Here is a 23875-nt window from a genome sequence, read left to right as displayed (position 1 = left end):
TCATCCGTAGCTTGGGTAGAAAAGGATTCCTTTGTCCTCAAACTTGCATTGCGTTCTGGGTTCGTTTACTTTTTTTTAGACCTTGCTGCAGCTGGGGTCACGTAGTCCTGCTGTAAATTCTATACTCACAGGTTTTATACCCTTGGGTCAGAAGTGGGCGTAGCTGCCTTTAGGGCAATTCTCTGGGCGTACCAAGATAATGAGGCAAGGTCCAGATTTGACTCAAATCCAATTTTAGACAACTAACTTAACATTTAATCTTCCCCAAAACATTCTCTTTGATTTGGATATTTTCCATACAACGTAAAATGTATAAACATCAAACATATACTATGAAAACCCTTCACATTACAATGTTTTCGTAATAACATCATCTATTAACCTTTAATAGCAGAACAAAAATGAAATACATTTTCATATTCCATCTATCGTCATGACCACCATTGTGGCTGATGAAAACCATTGTTCCAAAGTCCCTTTAGTTCATATTTAATATTCTGAGGCTGGTTCTCCATAGTAACAGGACAAAGGAATTTGTCTGTGGCCTGAGATTTACCAGGGGCGTGAGGGGTCATAAAACCCTCCACATCTTCAAAACACTATATCTCTCTTCCTCTGTTGTGGTTGAGAGATAAGAGAGATAATCTGTAGATAATCTGTAGGGTTGTGGTCTCCTGTAACCTGACCTGATCAGGACAGTCATGACAGTCCCCCTCTGGTAGGTTCAACTTGGAATGATTCTGCATGTTGCAACCCACCATCCATAAGAATGACCATCAGATGTCCTGGTTTGTGGATCATCATAGCAGTCCCCCCCCCCCCCTTGGTGGTTCACCCTGGTAGGATTTCCGCAAGCTGTGGACCACCACCAGAATGGACCTGGGAGGTCCGGCAGCGGCTCTGTGTTCCGGCCCGTCGTCCGGTTATCCCGGCTAGTGAACCTAGGCAGTAACTTGGCAAACGTTAATAATGCACAACACTCAGGCAATACATCATTACATTTCCTCCCCAAACGAGCGGCATTGAGCTCTACTGCTTCCTAAGTGTCAAAGGAAATGAAACGAAAAATAATGGAATAAAAACATAAAAGTATACAAAATGTGCCTACCACACCTTAATCATCGAATTTGGACTATGTTCTATATATGTCCAAGGTCTTGGCTAAATAACTCTATCATGGCATTGTCTCTAATGTCATGTCTAGGGTGATCCTACTTGCAGGTGGGTAGTTAAGGCACTTGGAAAAACTTGACCCCTGAAGGCCAAAGCTTACATTGGGCAGATTACTGGGCTGACCTAATGAGTTCAGGAGAAGGAGAGGAGGCAGATAATATTCTAATCTTACTTTAATATTCACATGCTGGGTGGGTTTTGTCCTGGCTGTCTGGACCCACTCACTCTCACAGTCATACGCTGGACCTAGTTTTGTCCCACTGGGCCCCTAAGGGGGTTTCAGGATCTATTGCCAACTTTCCAAAAATCGCAATCGCTTCTGTCCCACAGGTGATCCTAGTATAAGACCTCATTAGGTCTTCCATTGCACGTGTTCGCCTGTGTACGTAGTAGGTGCACACTACAAGGGAAATAAGACCAAGGATCATGGTCATCAGTCAGGATACTGTCCGGCATCGTCCAAGAGCGGGCGACAGACCAATCTTTCGGTCTGTAGTCAGTCGGGTCAACTAAAAGTGCCTCATCCCGTACACTAAGATCATCAGTCATGGGTCCCTCGTACTGGATTTGGTTGTGAATGGCTTGTGGTAACTCAATGGAACGTTTAGCGAAAGCGTCCGTGAATAATCGCCCCCTCTGGTACCTTAACAAAAACAGTCTGGTTGGGGAGGTTCAATTGGGTAATGGAGTCATGGCGTTCGTAAGTCGTAGTGGCGGACGCGAACGGGGTGTTGACCAACCATCGGTTCCCTACCACCTCCACTTGTGTGGTGGTGGCCCGATCCCTGGCTGTTAGTTTGGCTCTACAGCGTTCTTCGCTGGTGATAGCTTTAATACCACAAAGACGCTCAGTGGTATCCCTGACAAACGGTTTGCTAGGACAGAGGTAGTGGACATCTTTGCTTAGAGTACACATTAACAGGTTAAGGGTGAGATAGAAATCTGGGTTGTTTTCCTGGTAAGCTACAACTGGGGGCGTGGCAATCTTTACGTGGGTACTGTCACGCCAAAATCCTACATTGAGAACTGTTTTCAATCTGTTGATATTCTCCAGTTCAACAACCGGCAGCGTCAGTAGAAATCCCACATCAAGATCAACATCAATGTGTATTGGGATGCCCGACCCCAGACTGTATGCCATGTGACTGTAATGGCCTTATCGTGGTTGAAGTAGCTGAGGTCAATATGTTGTGCACCATTGAGAGGGGCACTAAATATGAGGGGATTCTATTCATGGCCAAGTGGGCCATAGAAAAGCTAACTTCACAGAGAAAATCCTCCAGTAACAGTCGAACCAATTGAACATGGGCATAGTCATGGTTCATGACCTCTGCTAGCTTTCCTACAGAGAGGAGAGTTTTGTTCAAGAGAGTAGTGTGTGTGTTGACCACCAGAATAGAGTCCTGGAGAGACTTTCCTACATGTTGCAACCTGAGGGCATGTGCCTTCATCTGCTGCTGGATAAGTGGCATCTCTTCAGTAATCTCCCTAACAAGTTATTAGTTTTTGTAAACAAACAATGTTTTGACAACTATTTTTCTGGTTTTCTTATTTTGAAACAGTACAGCGCAGGACGATATCAATAGTGTCAACAGATGTATATCTGGTAGCTGGGAAGAAAATAAGAGATGTTATGTGCAACGTACTGAACTCCTGGAAGGGATCAGAAGAGGGTACTTAAGAATTTTCTTAGTACCTCTGACTTTGCTAGGTTTTTATCTATTCGGTGCTGGCCTAGCACCCCTTCTATTCCCATGGGGGGAGTGGAGAACTTGATTTGGTTCCGGTGGACCCACTTTAATGTGGCGTTTTGTCGACCTTTGCTGATTATGATCTGGTAAGCTACAGGTGATAGCTTCACCACAATCTCTTGTGGCCCCGTCCAGTGGGGCAGGAACTTTGTGGCGACGCCCGCGGGTTTGGTGTATATGTAGTACCACACTTTATCCCCGACCTCGAACACCTGGTGTGAGGCCTTCTCGTCGTAATAGGTCTTGTCACCTTCTGCACTTCTTTCCAACTGTCCTTGAGCATACGCAAATGTAGTCTGGAGATGGTTCCGCAGGTCGGTCACGTATTGATGAGCCGTGTAGGCGGGGGCTGCGGCGACATCTCCCGGTTGGTACAGGAGATGCAGTGGAATCGTCATTTGCCGGCCCGTCATCATCTCGAATGGTGTTATTCCTGTAGACCTGTTGCGTGTGGCTCTGACCGCCATCAGTACCAATGGGAGTTTGAGGTCCCAATCTTTGTGGTTGGCTGCCACATATTTCCTCAATATTTTGACGATTGTTTGGTTGCTACTTTCTACCCTGTCCGAGCTCCTGGGGTGGTATGCGATGTGGAGTTTAGCTTTGACTCCCAGAAGCCTCAACAGTTTGGTCATTGCAGCTGCCGAAAAGTGGGTTCCTCTGTCGCTGTCTACGGTTTCTCCTGGCAGGCCGAAACGACTGAAAACGTGGTTTAGCAAAAGAACGGCCGTGGTTTCCGCTGTGTCATTGGTCGCCGGCAGGCACTCCACCCACTTTTTGAATGCGCAAGTCACTGTGAGGAGATACTTGTTGTCTCTGGCTGACCTGGCAACTGGGCCGACCCAGTCGATCTGGATCAAGCTCCAGGGATGAGACACGCCCTTGCGTTGCAGGGGTGCTCTGTCCCATACACGGGGTGGATCAGTGATACGCTTTCGAAGTTGATTTTAAGTAGGAGACGTTTGGATAGGAGCTAGGTAGCTTGAGTGAAACATTGAAGATTCGTATCGCATTGTTCTCTTTTCAACCAATGTTTTGCAGGGTCCACTGCCCTTTTTAGTTCATCCAGCAAGGTTTCAGATATGAGGGAAATTGTCGAACCCAAATCTATCAGAGCATGACAGGTCAAACAGTCCTCCAGGACTGTTCTAATGTATGGCCTGTTCGAGTTGTTTTTTCTCGTCATATCCCCAACAAAATGGAGTGGGTTGGGAGAACGGAGTGGTTTGTAATCTGTGTCGATTTCCAAGACAGATAAGTCACCTACAAGACCCAGTGGGTCCTCTATCGGAATGGGAGAGGAATCATCTGTTGCAAAGCTGCTTATCTTGTGCATCTCCACATCCGTATCCATGTCTGTAGACAAAACCTGCGGGCTTGTGTCTAGAATGAGTGGTTCCTGGACAGGGATTTGAGTGGGGGCGGGGTTAATGGAAATGTTTGCATCCTCTGGAATTGCATGGGTTTCGGCGGACTTGGTTTCCAGCGATTTTACAGCAGGGATAAGGATAAGTCATGATGATTTATCCTTGTCATCCTTCTCATATTTCTTACGATGCAGTACATCTCTATTCAGAGCTTCTAGATAATTTTGGTTAGCGTTTAGATCATTGTTGAGCACTTTGTTGCCCTTGTTACACTTGTTACCCTTAGGTCCTGACCCTTTGTGAGAGTTAGGCGCAGGGGATATCCGCGAGGTTGATCTCTACGGGACCTGTTAGATTGGGGACGTTCATCGTAGCTATTGTTAAGGTGGTGGTTGTCGGGGTGGTGGTTACGTGGTAGCCACCCCCTTTGATCGTCATCTTTTACCCCACATGTCCCCGATGCAGCACCTTCCAATTCGAGTGATGGTCCCCGCCTATGCTCGAAAGTCGAGGTGTCCGGGCTCTTAGCCCGGCTTGCATTTGATGCCTCAAAAGCGGTGCTTGCAAGTTCTCGGAGCGTCGAGATTGGCCACCCAACGTGGGCAGTAGGGTCCAAGTAGTTAATGAAGTTGGGAGACATGTTTGATATGAGCAGTTGTTTAAATGGTAATAGATCTTCCATTCCGGTTTCAGTGAGCATAGTGATAGTAGGCTTGTGGATGTTCATTTCGAGCTTGACTGATATTGTTAGCCAACGAGCTATCATGTTTGCGAGTCGCAGAACCACTGAATTCTATTTTCAAAACCGTGGCAAGTTTAGCATAGTCGTTTTGCACGTGTTGCTCTTGTAGACGGATGAACCTTGTCACGTGTCTGTTGGACGTTAAGGAGCCTTTTGGTCCTAGACTTGGCACTCCGGTACTGCTTGCAAGTGCGGTACCAGAGAGAACAGTCCATGACATGGGTGACTAAAGTCTTTGACAGTTTTTTGGGCTTTCCTCTGACACCGCCTAGTATATAAGTCCTGGATGGCAGGAAGTTTGGCCCCATTAATGTACTGGGCCATACAAACTACTCTCTGTAGCGTCTTACGGTCAGATGCCGAGCAGTTCTCAATGGTGCAGCTGTAGAACTTTTTGAGGATCTCCTGAGGGGGAAAAGGTGTTGTCGTGCCCTCTTCGCGGCTGTCTTGGTGTGTTTGGAACATGATAGTTTGTTGGTGATGTGGACACCAAGGAACTTGAAAATCTCAACCCGCTCCACTACAGCCAATGTTAATAGGGGCCTGTTCGGACGCCTTTTCCTGTAGTCCACGATCATCTCCTTTGTCTTGCTCACATTGAGGGACAGGTTGTTTTCCTGGCACCATAGTGCCAGGTTTCTGACCTCCTCCACATAGGCTGTCTCGTCATTGTCGGTAATCAGGCCTACCACTGTTGTGTCGTTAGCAAACTTAATGTTGCAGTCGTGTTTGGCCATGCAGTCGCGGGTGAACAGGGAGTACAGGAGGGGACTAAGCACGCACCACTGAGGGGTCCCAGTGTTGAGGATCAGCATGGCAGACATGTTGTTGTCTACCCTTACCACCTGGGGGGGGCCCGTCAGGAAGTCCAGAATCCAGTTGCAGAGGGAGATGTTTAGTCCCAGAGTCCTTAGCTTTGTGATGCTTTGTGGGCACTTTGGTGTTGAATGCTGAGCTGTAGCCAATGAACAGAATTCTCACATAGGTGAGTATGGGAATGGGAATTTTCCAGAATGGGAATGAGAATTGTCCAGATGGGAAAGTTCAGTGTGAAGTGCGATTGAGATTGCGTCATCTGTGGATCTATTGGGGTGGTATGCGAATTGGAGTGGGTCTAGGGTATCCAGAATGATGCCGTTGATGTGTGCAATGACAAGCCAAAGTGAATGCTACACAGTGGTAATCATATAGGAGGGTTACCTTCGCTTCCTTGGGCACAGGGAATATGGTGGTCTGCTTGAAACATGTAGGTATTGCAGACTCTGTCAGAGAGGTTGAAAATGTCAGTGAAGACACTTGCAAGTTGCTCTGCGCATGATTTGAGTACATGTCCTGGTACTCCGTCTGGCCCGCGGCATTGTGAATGTTGATGTGTTTATACAGTTGGAAGTTTACATACACTTAGATTGGAGTCATTAAAACTAGTTTTTCAAATTTCTGGTTAATAAACTATAGTTTTGGCAAGTCGGTTAGGACATCTACTTCGTGCATGACACAAGTCATTTTTCCAACAATTGTTTACAGAGAGATTATTTCACTTATAATTCACTGTATCACAATTCTAGTGGGTCAGAAGTTTACATACACAAAGTTGACTGTGCCTTTAAACAGCTTGGAACATTCCAGAAAATTATGTCATGGCTTTAGAGTTTCTGATAGGCTAATTGACATCATTTGAGTCAATTGGAGGTGTACCTGTGGATGTATTTCAAGGCCTACCTTCAAACTCAGTGCCTCTTTGCTTGACATCATGGGAAAATCCAAAGAAATTAGTCAAGACAGAGAGAAAAAAAAAATTGTAGACCTCCACAAGCCTGATTCATCCTTGGAAGCAATTTCCAAACGCCTGAAGGTACCACGTTCATCTGTACAAACAATAGTATGCAAGTATAAACACCATGGGACCACACAGCAGTCATACCGCTCAGGAAGGAGACGCATTCTATCTCCTAGAGATGAACATGCTTTGGTGCGAAAAGTGCAAATCAATCCCAGAACAGCAGCAAAGGACCTAGTGAAGATGCTGGCGGATTTAGGTACAAAAGTATCTATGACCTGTCACGCCCTGACCTTAGTTATCTTTTGGTATATATTTTGGTTCGGTCAGGGTGTGATGAGGGTGGTATGTGTGTTTTTGTCTTGTCTAGGGTTTTTTGTATATCTATGGGGTTTTTGGTATTGTCTATGGTTAGTTGCATGTCAGCACTCGTTATATATAGCTTCACGTTCATAGTTTGTTCAGGGTTCTCTTTCATTAAAGAGGAATGTATTCATATCATGCTGCGCCTTGGTCTCTTCGTTATAATGAACGTGACATGACCACAGTCAAACGAGTCCTATATCGACATAAACTGAAAGGCTGCTCAGCTCATTATTTGGGGCAGTGTGCACATAGCCTGTCTTCTCTTGAGAGCCAGGTCTGCCTACGGCGGCCCGACTCCATGGCAAGGCTATGCTCACGGAGTCTGTAAATAGTCAAAGCTTTCCTTAATTTTGGGTCAGTCACAGTGGTCAGGTTTTCATCCACTGTGTATTGTCTGTTTAGGTCAAAATATCGTTCCAGTTTGCTCTTTTTTTGGTAAATTCTTTCCAATCTGACAAGTAATTATCTTTTTGTTTTCTCATGATTTGGTTGGGTCTAATTGTGTTGCTGTTGCTGTCCTGGGTCTCTGTGGGTCTGTTTGTGTTTGAACAGAGCCCCAGGGCCAGCTTGCTTAAGTGAATCTTCTCTAGGTTAATCTCGCTGTAGGTAATGGCTTTGTTATGGAAAGTTTGGGAACCGCTTCCTTTTAGACGGTAGTAGAATATAACGTATCTTTTCTGGATTTTGATAATTCGCTGGTATCTGTCTAATTCTGCTCTGCATGCATTATTTCCTGTTTTACATTTTACATTCACAGCATTGTGAAAGTTATCTGTGGTGCTGATGTTTAGGCCTAGGAAGGTTTAGTTTTTTGTGTGCTCAAGGGCAACTGTGTCTAGATGGAATTTGTATTTGTGGTCCTGGCAACTGGACCTTGTTTGGAACACTATTATTTTCGTCTTACTGAGATGTACTGTCAGGGCCCAGGTCTGACAGAATCTAAGCAGAAGATCTAGGTGCTGCTTGTAGGCCCTCCTTAGTTGGGGACAGAAGCACCAGCAAACAGTAGATATTTGACTTCAGATTCTGGCAGGGTGAGGCCAGGTGCTGCAGACTGTTCTAGTGCCCTAGCCAATGTGTTGATGTATATGTTCAAGAGTGGGGATCGAGCTGCATCCCTGTCTCACCCCACTGACCCGTGGAAATGCATTTCAATGTTTTTTGCCAACTTTGACTGCGCACTTGTTTGTGTACATGGATTTTATATTGTCATGTTCTCTCTCTTGGTCTTTCTCTCTGCCAACTCCTCCTCTCTCCAGTCCCAGGCCATGCGTATTGTGCGGACGGTGGGCCAGGCGTTCGAGGTGTGTCACAAACTCAGCTTGCAACACACACACCAGAACGCAGATGGACAGGAGGACGCAGACAGTGACAAGACCTGCAACGAGGAGTCCACACTCTCAGGTGCAACCACACAAACACACACACACACATTCCTGATTGAGTGTAAGATGCTATTTGAGTGGATAGTGTCACAGATGAGTCAGTCTAAGAGAGACTGTGTCTGTGGAATAGAACAGAATAGTGGTGGGATGACTATGGCTCCAGTAACTACAGGGCCCTTTCATAGGCAGATATTTTTATTTTATCTTTATTTATACAGGTTCTCATTGAGATAATATCTCTTTTCCAAGAGAGACCTGGTCCCATAGTAGCAGGGGGAACAACGTTTCAGACAAAACAACTTACATACACTAACACAACATTAAACAAAACTATAAACACACATACAGTACAACAATTACATATTACATTAAAAACACAAACCTCTTGACTAAAAACAGCTGGCCTAAAAACAATTACTCTTCTATGATATATACACATCAATCAAGTGTTTAAACTCCACCAATGAAACTAGATCATCACATTTTAAAATGTTCAGGAGAGAATTCCAGGACCACGGTGCTAAGTAACTAAAACTATTTCTACCATGACCTGTTCTATTTTTTGGTACTTGTTAGAAGCTAATCAGAATGGGACCGTAATTTATATTTATTTACTGACCTGACTGAAAAATAAGAGATAAAATGGCATTTTGCCCAAAATGGCCTTATAAATCAGTGTATACCAGTGTTTAAGCATACACAAGGTCAATGGCATATATATATATATATATATAGATGACGACCAGCCAACAGTGTTGTAGAGATCACAATGATGTGTTAGACGTTTCCGATTTGTAATGAACCTGAGGGCTGCATGATACACTGAATCAAGTGCTCTCAGGGTAGTGGCTGAGGCCTGCATATATATATATATAACATCAGTAAAATCTAAAACCAACAGTAATGTACATCGTACCAGCTCCTTCCTGGCCTCAAAACAAAAACAAGCCTTATGTCTGTAATAAAATCCTATTTTCAGATTGAGCTTCCTTATCAAGTTCTCTACATGCACAGTGAAGCTCAGCTCATCATCAACCCACACACCCAAATATTTGTACACTTTAACTTGATCTATAGTATGTCCAGCCAATGGAGCAATTACATGATTTGTAACATGCCTGGCATTTTGTTTTACCCAAATTTAGAATTAGCTTTAAAATCATACAGATTCTGTTGTATGATGTTACAAAGCCCACAGCATCCATGTGCCACTCATCTATACACACCAGTGTTCATTTTGACTATTTTTTTTAATTGTCTAGTCTGAGTAAATTTGACTAAAATATAATTAAGTATTAGTTACATTTGTCAATTGAATAATGATTTAGTCTAGTTATTGACAAAATGACAAACAGTGGGCATTTTAGTCACATAAATGCCTTTTCATTTTATTCACATTTTAGCCACATCACATTTATATTGCCTCTAACATATAGTAAACATAAATCACTGACTTCCATGTGCACAAACATACTTACCTTGTCCTGCCAACATATTTTTCTGCATAATTAACATTACATACAAAGCAAACACACACTCACAAGCAGAGCGAGACACACACACACACAGACAGAACCAGAGAGAAAGAGAGAGGTAGAGATCAAATACAAATCTTATAATCAGCTATTAAAGACTACCCACTGGATTCTTCAATTACATTGAATTAACTACAGGACAAAATATAAACCCTCCAACCCAAAAAGGCCTGTGGTGTTAATGGTATCCTAAATGAAAGGATAAAATATACAGACTCCAAATTCCAATTGGCTATACTTAAACTCTTTAACATCATCCTTAGCACTGGCATCTTCCCAAATATTTGGAACCAAGGACGGATCACCCCAATCCATAAAAGTGGAGACAAATTTGACCCCAATAACTACCGTGGGATATGCGTCAACAGCAACCTTGGGAAAATTCTCTGCGTCATCATTAACAGCAGACTTGTACATTTCCTCAGTGAAAACAATGTACTGAGCAAATGTCAAATTGGCTTTTAACCAAATTCACCCTGCACACCCTAATTGATAAACTAACAAACCAAAACAAAGGTAGTCTTCTCATGCTTTGTTGATTTCAAAAAAGCTTTCAACTCAATTTGTCATGAGGGTCTGCTATTCAAATGAATGGAAAGTGGTGTTTGGGGAGAAACATAAGACATTATAAATTTCATGTACACAAACAAACAAAATCTTTGTGTACCCACTCCCTTCAACATATATATCAATGAATTGGCGAGCGCACTAGAACAGTCTGCAGCATCCGTTCTCACCCGACCAGAATCTGAAATGTCTACTGTTTGCTGATGATCTGGTGTTTCTGTCTACAATCAGGGAGGGCCTACAGCAGCACCTAGATCTTCTGCACAGATTCTGTCAGACCTGGCCCGATTCCAGTGACTCTCAGTAAGACAAAAATAATGGTGTTCCAAGAGTAAACAAAAAAGTATACCTACCTTGGCCTAAACATCAGCACCACAGGTAACTCCCACAAAGCTGTGAACAATCTGAGAGACAAGGCAAGAAGGAAGAAGGGCCTTCTACATCATCAAAACTAACAGAAAATTTGACACACTAATTTGGATCTGGCTAACAATACTTGAATTGCCCTTTATGGTTGTGAGGTCTGGGGTCCGCTCACCGACCAAGAATTCACAAAATGGGACAAACACCACATTGAGACTCTGCATGCAGAATTATGCAAACATATCCCCAGTGTACAACATAAAACACCAAATAATGCATGCAGAGCAGAATTAGGCCAATACCCGCTATTTAACAAAATCCAGAAAAGAGACGTTAAATTCTACAACCACCAAAAAGGAAGTGATTCCCAAACCTTCCATAACAAAGCCATCACCTACAGAGAACCTGGAGTAGAGTCCCCTAAACAAGCTCGTCCTGGGGCTCTGTTCACAAGCAGACCACACAGAGCTCCAGGGCAGCAACACAATTAGGCCCAACCAAATCATGAGGAAACAAAAAGACAATTAATTGACAAATTGGAAAATAATTTACAAAAAAACTGAGCAAACTAGAATTCTATTTAGCCCTAAATAGAGTACACCGTGGCAGAATACATGACTACTGTAACTGACCCAAAATTAAGTCAATCTTTGACTATGTGCAGACTGAGGGAGCATAGCCTTGCTATTAAGAAGGGCACCCGACGTCACACCTGGCTCTCAAGAGAAGACAGGCTAAAGTGGCTTGCGAAAGTATTCACCCCCCGTTGGCATTGTTCCTATTTTGTTTCCTTACAACCTGGAATTTGATTTACACAACATGCCTACCACTTTGAAGATGCATAATATTTTTTATTGTGAAACAAGAAATAAGACAAAAAAAACAGAACTTTATTAATGTCCTCCTTGCCTGGTCCATGAGTTTTGGTGGGCGGCCCTCTCTTGGCAGGTTTGTTGTGCTGGCATATTCTTTCCATTTTTTAATAATGGATTTAATCGTGCTCCATGGGATGTTCAAAGTTTCGGGATATTTTTTATAACCCATCCCTGATCTTTACCTCTCCACAACTTTGTCCCTGACCAGTTTGGACCAGCTCCTTGGTCTTCATGGTGCCGCTTGCTCGCTGGTGCCCCTTGCTTCGTGCTCTTGCGGACTCTGGGGCCTTTCAGAACAGGTGTATATATACTGAGATCATGTGACAGATCATGTGACACTTATATTGCACACAGGTGGACTTTATTTATCTAATTATGTGACTTCTGAAGGTAATTGGTTGCACCAGATCTTATTTAGGGGCTTCATAGCAAAGGGGGTGAATACATATGCAACCTCCACTTTTTTTTTTTTTCATTTTTTGATACAAGTTATTTTTTTCATTCCACTTACCCAATGTGGACTATTTTGTATATGTCCATTACATGAAATCCAAATAAAAATCTATTTAAATTACAGGTTGTAATGCAACAAAATAGGAAAAACGCCAAGGGGGATGAATACTTTTGCAAGGCACTGTATTTGCACACTTGTCCCAACATGTGGTGGAAACTGAGCTGCACTTTCTAACCTCCTGCCAAATGTATGACTATATTAGAGATATATATTTCCTTCAGATAACACAGACCCACAAAGAATTTGAAAACAAATCCAATTTTGATATCTATATTTAACCCATATTTATTGGGTGAAATACCACAGTGTTACAATCACAGGAAGAAGATTTGTGACCTGTTGTTTTATTGTTTATTTCCCTTTTGTTTATTATCCATTTCACTTGCTTTGGCAATGTAAACATATTTTTTTCCCATGCCAATAAAGCTGCTTAAATTGAATTAAATTAAGACAGAGGGAGAGAGAGGAGAGTAGTATGTGTTGCATCTCGGTCGCGTCATTGCCATTGTTATCAACGTTCCAAGGATTCCAAAAGTATAAGGAGGGCTAAGGACTTTAACCGGAGCTAATGATGTAGTCGAGTCACTTACCCTTGAGTCCCAAGTCCCCTGTGCTCGAGTACGAGTCACCAATGGTCGAGTCACGAGTCGAGTCAGAAGTCCCTATGGCTGAAATTTGAGTCCCAGTGCTTGAGTCCGGGTCCAAGTGCTCAAGTCTGAATCACTAGAATAGATAAAGTTATTTACACAGTCATATACAGTGGGGCAAAAAAGTATTTAGTCAGCCACCAATTGTGCAAGTTCTCCCAAAAAGATGAGGTCTGTAATGTTCATCATAGGTGCTCTTCAAATGTGACAGACAAAATGAGAAAAGAAATCCAGAAAATCACATTGTAGGATTTTTAATGAATTTATTTGCAAATTATGGTGGAAAATAAGTATTTGGTCAAACAAGCAAGATTTCTGGCTCTCACAGACCTGTAACTTCTTCTTTAAGAGACTCCTCTGTCCTCCACTCGTTACCTGTATTAATGGCACCTGTTTGAACTTGTTATCAGTATAAAAGACACCTGTCCACAACCTCAAACAGTCACACTCCAAACTCCACTATGGCCAAGACCAAAGAGCTGGATAGGGGGGTGCTCCCTCTGCTGTCCACGATCATCTCCTTTGTTTTGTTGACGTTGAGTGTGAGTTTATTTTCCTGACACCACACTCTGAGGGCCCTCACCTCCTCCCTGTAGGCAGTCTCGTCATTTTTGGTGATCAAGCCTACCACTGTTGTGTTGTCTGCAAACTCATGCTGTTTGGGTGGCCACATTTAAAATACCCAAATGCAGGACAACAGGATGATTTTGCGGGACAGTGAAGCCTAAATTATTACCTTTTTTTTAGTTAATCACCACCTTAGAAAAAGTACCATCCATTTCGTTGTGCTAGGCTTTGAAACAAAGACCATATTTTTTTAACTCACTTTCAACCTCTTCTTTCTTCAAATTGATCAATCACAGTGAGATGGGTTTTAAAAGCACATACTCTTTTGATTGGTTGAATATATTAGACCATTTCTTTTAAATACATACAGTGCCTTGCAAAAGTATTCATCCCCTTTGGCTTTTTTCCTATTTTGTTGCATTACAACCTGTAATTTAAATGTATTTTTATTTGTACTTCATGTAATGGACAGACAAAATAGTCAAAATTGGTGAAGTGAAATTAAAGAAATAACTTGTTTCAAAAAATTGAAAAAATAATCATAAATGTAAAAGTGGTGTATATGTATTCATCCCCTTTACTATGAAGCCACTAAATAAGATCTGGTGCAACCAATTACCTTCAGAAGTCACATAATTAGTTAAATAAAGTCCACCTGTTTGCAATATACAGTTGAAGTCGGAAGTTTACATACACTTGTTTTTCAACCACTACACACGTTTCTTGTTAATAAACCATAGTTTTGGAAAGTGGGTTAGGACATCATTTTCCAAACAATTGTTTACAGACAGATTATTTCACTTATAATTCACTATATCACAATTCCAGTGGATCAGAAGTTTACATACACTAAGTTGACTGTCTTTAAACAGCTTGGAAAATTTCAGAAAATCAATTGAAGGTGGACCTGAAGATGTATTTCAAGGCCTACCTTCAAACTCAGTGCCTCTTTGCTTGACATTATGGGAAAATCAAAAAAATCAGCCAAGACTTCAGAAAAAAATTGTGGTCCTCCACAAGTCTGGTTCATCCTTGGGAGCAATTTCCGAACGCCTGAAGGTACCACGTTCATCTGTACAAACAATAGTACCCAAGTATAAACACCATGGGACCATGCAGCAGTCATACCGCTCAGTAAGGAGACGCGTTCTGTCTCCTAGAGATGAACATGCTTTGGTGCGAAAAGTGCAAATCAATCCCAGAACAGCAGCAAAGGACCTTGTGAAGATGCTGGAGGAAACAGGAACAAAAGTATCTATATTCACAGTAAAACTAGTCCTATATCGACAACCTGAAAGGCCACTCAGCAAGGAAGAAGCCACTGCTCAAAACGACCATTAAAAAAAGACTACGGTTTGCAACTGCACATGGGGACAAAGATCAGACTTTTTGGAGAAATGTCCTCTGATATGATGAAACAAATATATAACTGACTTTGCCATAATGACCATCGTTATGTTTGGAGGAAAAGGGGGATGGCTTGCAAGCTGAAGAACACCATCCCGACCGTGAAGCACTGGGATGGCAGCATCATGTAGTGGGGGTGCTATCCTGCAGGAGGGACTTTATTCTGTGGATATATTGAAGCAACATCTCAAGACATCAGTCAGGAAGTTAAAGCTTGGTCACAAATGGGTCTTCCAAATGGACAATGACCCCAAGCATACTTCCAAAGCTGAGGGAAAATGGCTTAAGGACAACAAAGTCAAGGTATTGGAGTGGCCATCACAAAGCCCTGACCTCAATCCCATAGAATATTTGTGGGCCGAACTGAAAAAGCAAGTGCGAGCAAGGAGGCCTACAAACCTGACTCATTTACACCAGCTCTGTCAGGAGGTATGTGCCAAAATTCACCCAACTTATTGTGGGAAGCTTGTGGAAGTCTACCTGAAATGTTTGACCCAAGTTAAACAATTTATGGGCAATATTACCAAATACTAAGTGAGTGTATGTAAACTTCTGACCCACTGGGAATGTGATGAAAGAAATAAAAGCTGAAATAAATCATTCTCTCTCCTATTATTCTGACATTTCACATTCTTAAAATAAAGTGGTGGTCCTAACTGACCTAAGACAGGGCATTTTTACTAGGATTAAATGTCAGGAATTGTGAAAACTGAGTTTACATACACCTTGGCCAAATACATTTAAACTTCCGACTTCAACTGTAAATGTCACATGATCTGTCACATGATCTCAGTATATATACACCTGTTCTGAATGGCCCCAGAGTCTGCAACACCACAAAGCAAAGGGAACCACCAAGCAAGCGGCACCATGAAGACCAAGGAACTCTCCAAACACGTCAGGGACAAAGTTGTGGAGAAGTAGAGATTAGGGTTGGGTTCTAAAAAAAATATCTGAAACTTTGAACTTCCCACGGAGCACCATTAAATCTATTATTCCAAAATGGAAAGAATATAGCACCACAACAAACCTGCGAACAGAGGGCCGCACACAAACTCACAGACCAGGCAAGGAGGGTATTAATCTGAGAGGCAACAAAGAGACCAAAGATAACCCTGATGGAGTTGCAAAGCTCCAGAGCGGAGATTGGAGTATCTGTCCATAGGACCACTTTAAGCTGTGCACTCCACAGAGCTGGTCTTTACAGAGGAGTGGCCAGAAAAAAAGCCATTGCTTAAAGAGAAGTATAAGCAAACACTTTGTTTGCCAAAAGGCATTTGGGAGACTCCCAAAACATATGGAAGCAGGTACTCTGGTCAGATCAGACTAAAATTGAGCTTTTTGTCCATCAAGAAAAACGTTATGTCTGGCGTAAATCCAGCACCTCTCATCACCCTGAGAACATCATCTCCACAGTGAAGCATGGTGGTGGCAGCATCATCCTTTGGAGTTTTTTTCATCGGCAAGGACTGAGAAAATGGGTTCTTGCTGTGAGATGTTACTCTTCCATCAAGGCACCAGCAAGTTCCCAGACATTTCTGGGGGGAATGGCCCTAGTCCTCACCATCCAATCCAGCAGGGATTGAGATCCGGGCTCTTCGCTGGCCATGTCAAAACACTGACATTCCTGTTTTGCAGGAAATCACGCACAGAACGAGCAGTTTGGCTGGTGGCATTGTCACACTGGAGGGTCATGTCAGGATGAGCCTGCAGGAAGGGTACCACATGAGGGAGGAGGATGTCTTCCCAGTAACGCACAGCATTGAGATTGCCTGCAATGACAACAAGCTCAGACCGATGATGCTGTGACACACAATACCATGAAGGACCCTCCACCTCCAAATCGATCCCGCTCCAGAGTACAGGCCTCGGTGTAACTCATTCCTTCGACGATAAACGTGAATCCGACCATCACCCCTGGTGAGACAAAACCGCGACTCGTCAGTGAAGAGCACTTTTTTCCAGTCCTGTCTGGTCTAGCGACGGTGGGTTTGTGCCATAGGTGACGTTGTTGCCGGTGATATCTGGTGAGGACCTGCCTTACAACAGGCCTACAAGCCCTCATTCAAGCCTCTCTCAACCTATTGTGGACAGTCTGAGCACTGATGGAGGGATTGTGCATTCCTGGTGTAACTCGGGCAGTTGTTGTTTCCATCCTGTACCTGTCCCGCAGGTGTGATGTTCGGATATACCGATCCTGGGCAGGTGTTGTTACGTGTGGTCTGTCACTACGAGGACAATCAGCTGTCCGTCCTGTAGGGTTGTCTTAGGCATCTCACAGTATGGACATTGCAATTTATTGCCCTGGCCACATCTGCAGTCCTCATGCCTTCTTGCATCATGCCTAAGGCACATTCACACAGATGAGCAGAGACCCTGGGCATCTTTCTTTTGGTGTTTTTCAGTCAGTAGAAAGGCCTCTTTAGTGTCCTACATTTTCCTGACTGTGACCTTAATTTCCTACTGTCTGTAAGCTGTTTGTGTCTTAGCGACCGTTCCACAGGTGCATGTTCATTAATTATTTATGGTTCATTGAACAAGCATGGGAAATAGTGTTTAAACCCTTTACAATGAAGATCTGTGAAGTTATTTGAATTTTTACGAATTATCTTTGAAAGACAGGGTCCTGAAAAAGGGCAGTTTCTTTTTTTGCTGAGTTTATAAGACATATCTATGTCCTGGAAAGTTGGATGTTATGTAGAATGTAATTCTAGTCACATTAGCGCATGTTTGCAACAACCGTCCCAGTATAGAGACACCGATCCCTCAGTTTCACTTTGGACCCGATCAAGACGGACTCTGTTTTTCAAGGTGAAGAAACAACTTATTGTCATATGGCCATTTACTCACATTCAGAAGTTCAGCACAGAGGGCTTTCTCAACTACATTTTTGTCTTTGTGGGAAACCAAAAGTGCATAATCTGCATAGAGGAAAAGTTCACATGTACAGGCAGATTTCAGATAATGTATATACAATAGAAAGAAAAGTGGACCCAGCACAGTCCCTTGGGGTACCACGCAGTTAAATATTTTGGGTTTAGATAGGGTCCCATCCACATCTACCATCTGTGGTCTTCCTTGCAATTAACTGCTAACCCATTTTACTGCTACGTTGTTAAAGCCCATGGCTCTTAGTTTGTTTAACAGAATCTCATGATCCACGCCTTTTGGAGATCTAACAATTTCCCTACGTCTACTTCCTTCCTTATGTGGTCAGTTAGATATTTTAGGCAAGTGTCTGTGGAATGGGATGTCCTAAAGACAGATTGGCGCTCATGTTAGGAAATATAACTGTCAATCTGTTCGGACATAATCTTTTCCGTGACTTTCAATAAAACACACAGGATTGAGACAGGCCGATTAGTTTCCAAGATCCAACTTATTCCCATTTTTATATAAAGGAATGACCCTTGAAAGTTTTAGTTCAATGGGAAAACACCCCAGTTCAATAGACATGTTTATAATGTTTAGAGTTATCACAGGGGCATGATAAACCCACTACCCTGGCGTTACAAGCAGAATGAGCTACAGAAGGACCACAGGGAAGGAAGGACCACAGGGGGTGATAAATCTTTCAGGAATGTTGTTAAGGCCAATTGCTTTGGAATGGTCAAGTTCTTTCAACTTCTTTAGCACAGTTGACTCAGACACCTTTTCAAATGAAAAAACATCTACTTGAATCCCCTGCTGTGAGTAAAACAGCTGGACATGACTCTCCCCATAGCAACCTGACTGACAAGGTAACTTGCTAACTAATGTATTAGCTATAGTTGTAAAATAGCTATTCAGACTGTCTACAACTATGATCTTGTCTGATGTAATCTTGTCCAATCTAAGACTTTGAGCTCCGGTCTTTAATCTGTTACTGTATCCTAACAGCTTCAGACACTTCCATAATTTACTCGGATTGTTCCTATTTTCAACTATTTGTCATTAAAATAATCTTTCTTGGCCTTCTGTATCATCATGTTGACCTCATTTCTTAATTTCTTATAGTCTATAACTATATAACCTGCCTTGGATTTCCTAAACTCCAGAAAGTGTTCATTTCTACACTTAATTACCTTTTAATGTTATAGTTTATCCATGGTTCTGTTCTTTGCTTAATTCAACAACAACAAGTCTGGAACCTGCTTATCTACAGCATCTAAAAACAATGATTTAAAAGTGCCCCAGGAATTTTCCACCTCATTGCATTTCAATACAGCAGACCAGTCCAATTTGATCAAACAATGAACAAAAATATCTGCTCTATTATTCTTTATAGACCTAAATGATGTAATGATCACTGAGCCCATAGTGTAAACTCCACTGTTTGATATATTTCAGACAACACAATGTCCATGATGGTTTGGGTAGAAGGACAGACCCTGGTGGGCTCAGAAATCAGCTGGTATGAGGAAAAACAGATTACAAAAATTCTGAAGAGCTTTAAAAGTAGCATGGCCCTGTTAGAGCATATTTGTATTAAAATCACCAGTAACAACAACCTCTGATTTACCTAAATCTGTACAGTTGAAGAAAGTCTTCTCCAACAATTCATAAAACTTGTATTGGTCTGTAACAGCTTTCGTCTATAATGGGTTTGCATTTTGGTAATAAAATGTCCAACCACACAGCTTCAAACTCATCATGGCCTAAATCCGATCTAAAGTTGAACTCAATATCTGATCTTACATGAATACAAACTCCCCCGCCTTTGCGATTGCAGTCTATTCTTAATTACTACACAATTTTCAACTTCAATCTCAGCGTTATTTATTGAACCATCTAACCTTCTTTCGGCAAAGCACTCCCACCTTAAAGTTACTGGAGAGTAGGCAAATTTTCTCAATCTTGGGAAGAAGATTTCTAACGTTGAGATGAAGGATGTGTAGTCCTCTCGTCCTCTCCTCAGCTTTTGGAACTGTCAGCTGAAATTGTTCACTTGAGATGAGTGTTGAGTCCATGCAGTCCAATCCCAGCCGTGAAGCGCCACCCAGGGTTTGTGCTGGCATCAGACTAGGGTTTTGCCTTTCCAATCCCCTGTCCCTATCCCCGGGCCTTTCCATGTTCATTTGGCACAACAGACTGTCTCGACTGGGGCCTCTTTCGCGATCCTCTCCTGGTCTCCCCACTGCACTCGAAGATGGACAGAAGATGGAAGCAGGAGGATTAGGTTGGTTGTCATGATCAAGGTCTGAAAGATAGATCTCTATTCGTTATGCATACCTGAAAGAGGGTCATTGCTCCTTCCCTTCTAACCCTCTCTATTATATCATGCTGCTGCTCCAATGGATTTATCGCTAGAACACGGGCTGGGGCACTGATAAACATCTCTGGACAGTAACGGGCATAGAGTAATTATGAGATTTCCACCATCTATTTGACATTTACCCCTGACCTTAACCCCCTTTTGGAGGGACTGTGCCAGTTGAAATATACAAAGTTATTTAGTGCCAATCTGGTCATCCAGCCTGATCTTCTGATTAAAACGTATACTTTCTCAAAAGGACATCGACTCGATGTACAAAAAGTGCCAGTATCTATAAACGTTAATATAAATTAAGTAAATTAAAAACTAAGTGTTTGATGTGATTTTAGATTGCATTTGCATTGATGTCAGAGTGGATAGAGGTACAATAGAGCCCAGAGTACCAGTCCATTAGTGACAGGTACTACCAATACAAGACCAGAGTGCGTAAAAGGAGATTACCGTGACTCAGCGGTCACATGGAATTTTACTGCGGTCAGAGCTCATGACTTCTGGTGTGGCAGTGGTCTTCGCAACACCCCTAGTACAGGCAAGAGGAACTGAGTCAATAAATTGTTTGGTATCCCTTTTCCTTTCTTTCTGTGTCCCCAAATGTTTGTATATAGGCTACTGGTAATGTTACCAGGGCCACGATCAATTGCAAAATGTTCTCGAACGTTGCAGATATAATTCCTCGTATTATCATAATTTGTTATATTATTTTTCTCTCTGCATTGTTGGGAAGGGCCCGTAAGTAAGCATTTACACTGTTAGTCTACACCTGTTGTTTACGAAGCATGTGACATAACATTTGATTTGATAGAAATTCCATGAATAGAACTGACGTTATTCCTTATTCAACATGTCATAGAGGCATGTTTGTTCTATGTAGCATATGCCTATCTGAATGTTCCAGCACTACCAGCATTATGACCAGGAATACGACTTTCCCAAATCAAATCCTTTGTTCGCACCCCCCAGGGCAATTGAACTGATTCCAGAGGATGGCCCAAAACACCGCCGGTGGAGGAGAGGTACTCGGAGTGGTCTTCTAGTCTGACTTAGGAGGTGCGCACACCACCCACCGCTTCCGAGTATATTACTTGCTGATGTTCAGTCTCTGGATAATAAAGTTGACTAGCGAGGGATTGTAACATACTCTGTTTCACAGAAACATGGCTCCCTTGGGATATACTGTCTGTCCGTCCAGCCAGTTGGGTTCTCAGTTCATGATGCAGACAGGAATAAATATCTCTCCGGGAAGAAGAAGGGTGGGGTGTATGTTTCATGATTAACGACTCATGGTGTGATTGTGAAAACATACAAGAACTCAAGTCGTTTTGTTCACCCGACCTAGAATACCTCACAATCAAATGCTGACCTTATATCTTCCATGAGAATTCTCTTCAGTTATTGTCACAGAGGTGTATATCCCCCTCAAGCTGATACCACTGGAAACCACATATCCTGAGGCCGGGTTCATTGTAGCTGGGGATTTTAACAAAACAAATTTGATAAAAAGGCTGCTGAAGTCTATCAACACATTGACTGTAGTACTCATGCTGCTAAAACACTCAACCACTACTACTCCAACTTCTGGGATGCCTAGAAGGCCCTCCCCTGCCCTCGTCTCAGCAAATCTGAACACGACTCCATTTTGCTCCTCCCTTCCTATAGGCTTCGCCCACTTTGAAGATAACACAGCACCACCGACATGGGCCGCTACCAAGGACTGTGGGCTCTCCTTCTCCGTGGCCACCATAAGAAGGACATTTAAGCGTGTTAACCCTCGCAAAGGCTGCCGGCCAAGATGACATCCCTAGACGCATGCACAGATCAGCTGGCCTATGTGTTTACGGACATATTCAATCTCTCCCTATCCCAGTCTGCTGTCCCCACATGCTTCAAGATGGCCATTGTTCCTGTTCCCAATAAAGCAAAGGTAACTGAACTAAATGACTATCACCCCATAGCACTCACTTCTGTCATCATGAAGTGCTTTGAGAGAATAGTCAAGGATCATATCACCTCTACCTTACTTGTCACCCTAAACCCACTTCAATCTGTTTACCACCCCAATAGATCCACAGACGATGCAATCGCCATCTCCCTGCACACTGCCCTATCCCAGCTGGACAAGAAGAATACCTATAATAATATCTGTAAGAATGCTGTTCATTGAATATAGCTCAGCATTCAGCAACATAGTACCCTCCAAGCTCATCATTAAGCTCGAGGCCCTGGGTCTGAACCCCGCCCTGTGCAACTGGATCCTGGACTTCCTGACAAGCAGCTCCCAGGTGGTGAGGGTAGGAAACTACATCTCCACTTCGATGATCCTCAACACTGGGGCCCCACAAGGGTGCATGCTCATCCCCTTCCTCTACTCCCTGTTCACCCATGACTGTGTAGCCACGCACGCCTCCAACTCATCAAGTTTGCAGACGACACAACAGTAGTAGGGTTGATTACCAATAATGACAAGACAGCCTACACGGAGGAGGTGAGGGCTCTGGGAATGTGGTGCAAGGAAAATAACCGCTCACTCAATGTCAACAAAACAAAGGAGATGATTGTGGACTTCAGGAAACAGCAGATGGAGCAACCCCCTATCCACATCGGCGGGACCGCAGTGGAGATGGTGGAAAGCTTCAAGTTCCTCGGCGTACACATCATTGACAAACTGAAATGGTCCACCCACACAGACAGTGTAGTGAAGAAGGCGCAAGAGCCTCAGGAGACTTAAGAAATTTAGCTTGGCACCTAAAACCCTCACAAACTTTTACAGATGCACAATTGAGAGCCTCCTGTTGGCCTGTATCACCGCTTGGTACAGCAACTGCACCACCCACAACCGCAGGGCTCTCCAGAGGTTGGTGCGGTTTGCCCAACGGGGCAAACTATCTGCCCTCCAGGACACCTACAGCACCCGATGTCTGTTCACCCCACTATCATCCAGAAGGCGAGGCCAGTACTGGTGCATCAAAGCTGGGACCAGGAGACTAAAAAACAGCTTCTCTAGCACACTAGCACATTAGAGGCTGCTGCCTATGTACATAGACTTGAAATTACTGACCACTTTGATAAATGGAACACTAGTCACTTTAATAATGTTTACATATTTTGCATTACTCATCTCCACATGTATATACTGTATTCTATTCTAATGTATCTTAGTCTATGCCGCTCTGACATTACTTCTCCATATATTTATATTTTCTTAATTCCATTCCTTTACTTAGATTTGTGTATTGGGTTTATGTTGTGAAATTGTTAGATCATTTATTACTTGTTAGATATTACTGCACTGTCGGAGCTAGAAACGCAAGCATTTTGCTACACCTGCAATAACGTCTGCTAAGCACGTGTATGTGACCAATACAATTTGATTTGAATATAAAATATGGCATTCCAATGCACAGTAGAATATGGCACTGGTATTATGGGTCATATCTTTTCAATGGTAAGGGCTAGAATCAAGCTGTTTTCTCTGAGGAAAATTGGAAGCCTTGGCTACCTTGGCTACAGAACTTGGCTATGAAATGCAGTGAGGAAAGTGGGAGGGTTGAGCGAGATTACAAATTCAAATGACAGCCTACTTTTCTA

General features: G+C 42.9%; 1 protein-coding gene across 8 annotated transcripts in view; it reads left to right on the top strand.

Annotated features, from left to right (window-relative positions):
- Positions 1-23875, top strand: part of LOC124037882 (carboxyl-terminal PDZ ligand of neuronal nitric oxide synthase protein-like) — a 259421-nt gene that overhangs the window by 168771 nt on the left and 66775 nt on the right. For 7 of the 8 annotated variants that reach the window (XM_046353077.1, XM_046353076.1, XM_046353075.1 and 4 more), the window contains one exon: positions 8436-8580. In XM_046353077.1, the coding sequence (XP_046209033.1) occupies positions 8436-8580 (145 nt within the window). Of the gene's footprint in view, positions 1-6837; positions 6886-8435; positions 8581-23875 lie in introns of those variants that run through there. The other variant, XM_046353078.1, reaches the window with a different exon arrangement.

The sequence above is a fragment of the Oncorhynchus gorbuscha genome, linkage group LG06, assembly GCF_021184085.1.
Source record: "Oncorhynchus gorbuscha isolate QuinsamMale2020 ecotype Even-year linkage group LG06, OgorEven_v1.0, whole genome shotgun sequence".
Taxonomy (NCBI): domain Eukaryota; kingdom Metazoa; phylum Chordata; class Actinopteri; order Salmoniformes; family Salmonidae; genus Oncorhynchus; species Oncorhynchus gorbuscha.
The sequence above is the reverse complement of the archived record's forward strand: the minus strand, read 5'-3'. Positions and strand labels throughout refer to the sequence as shown.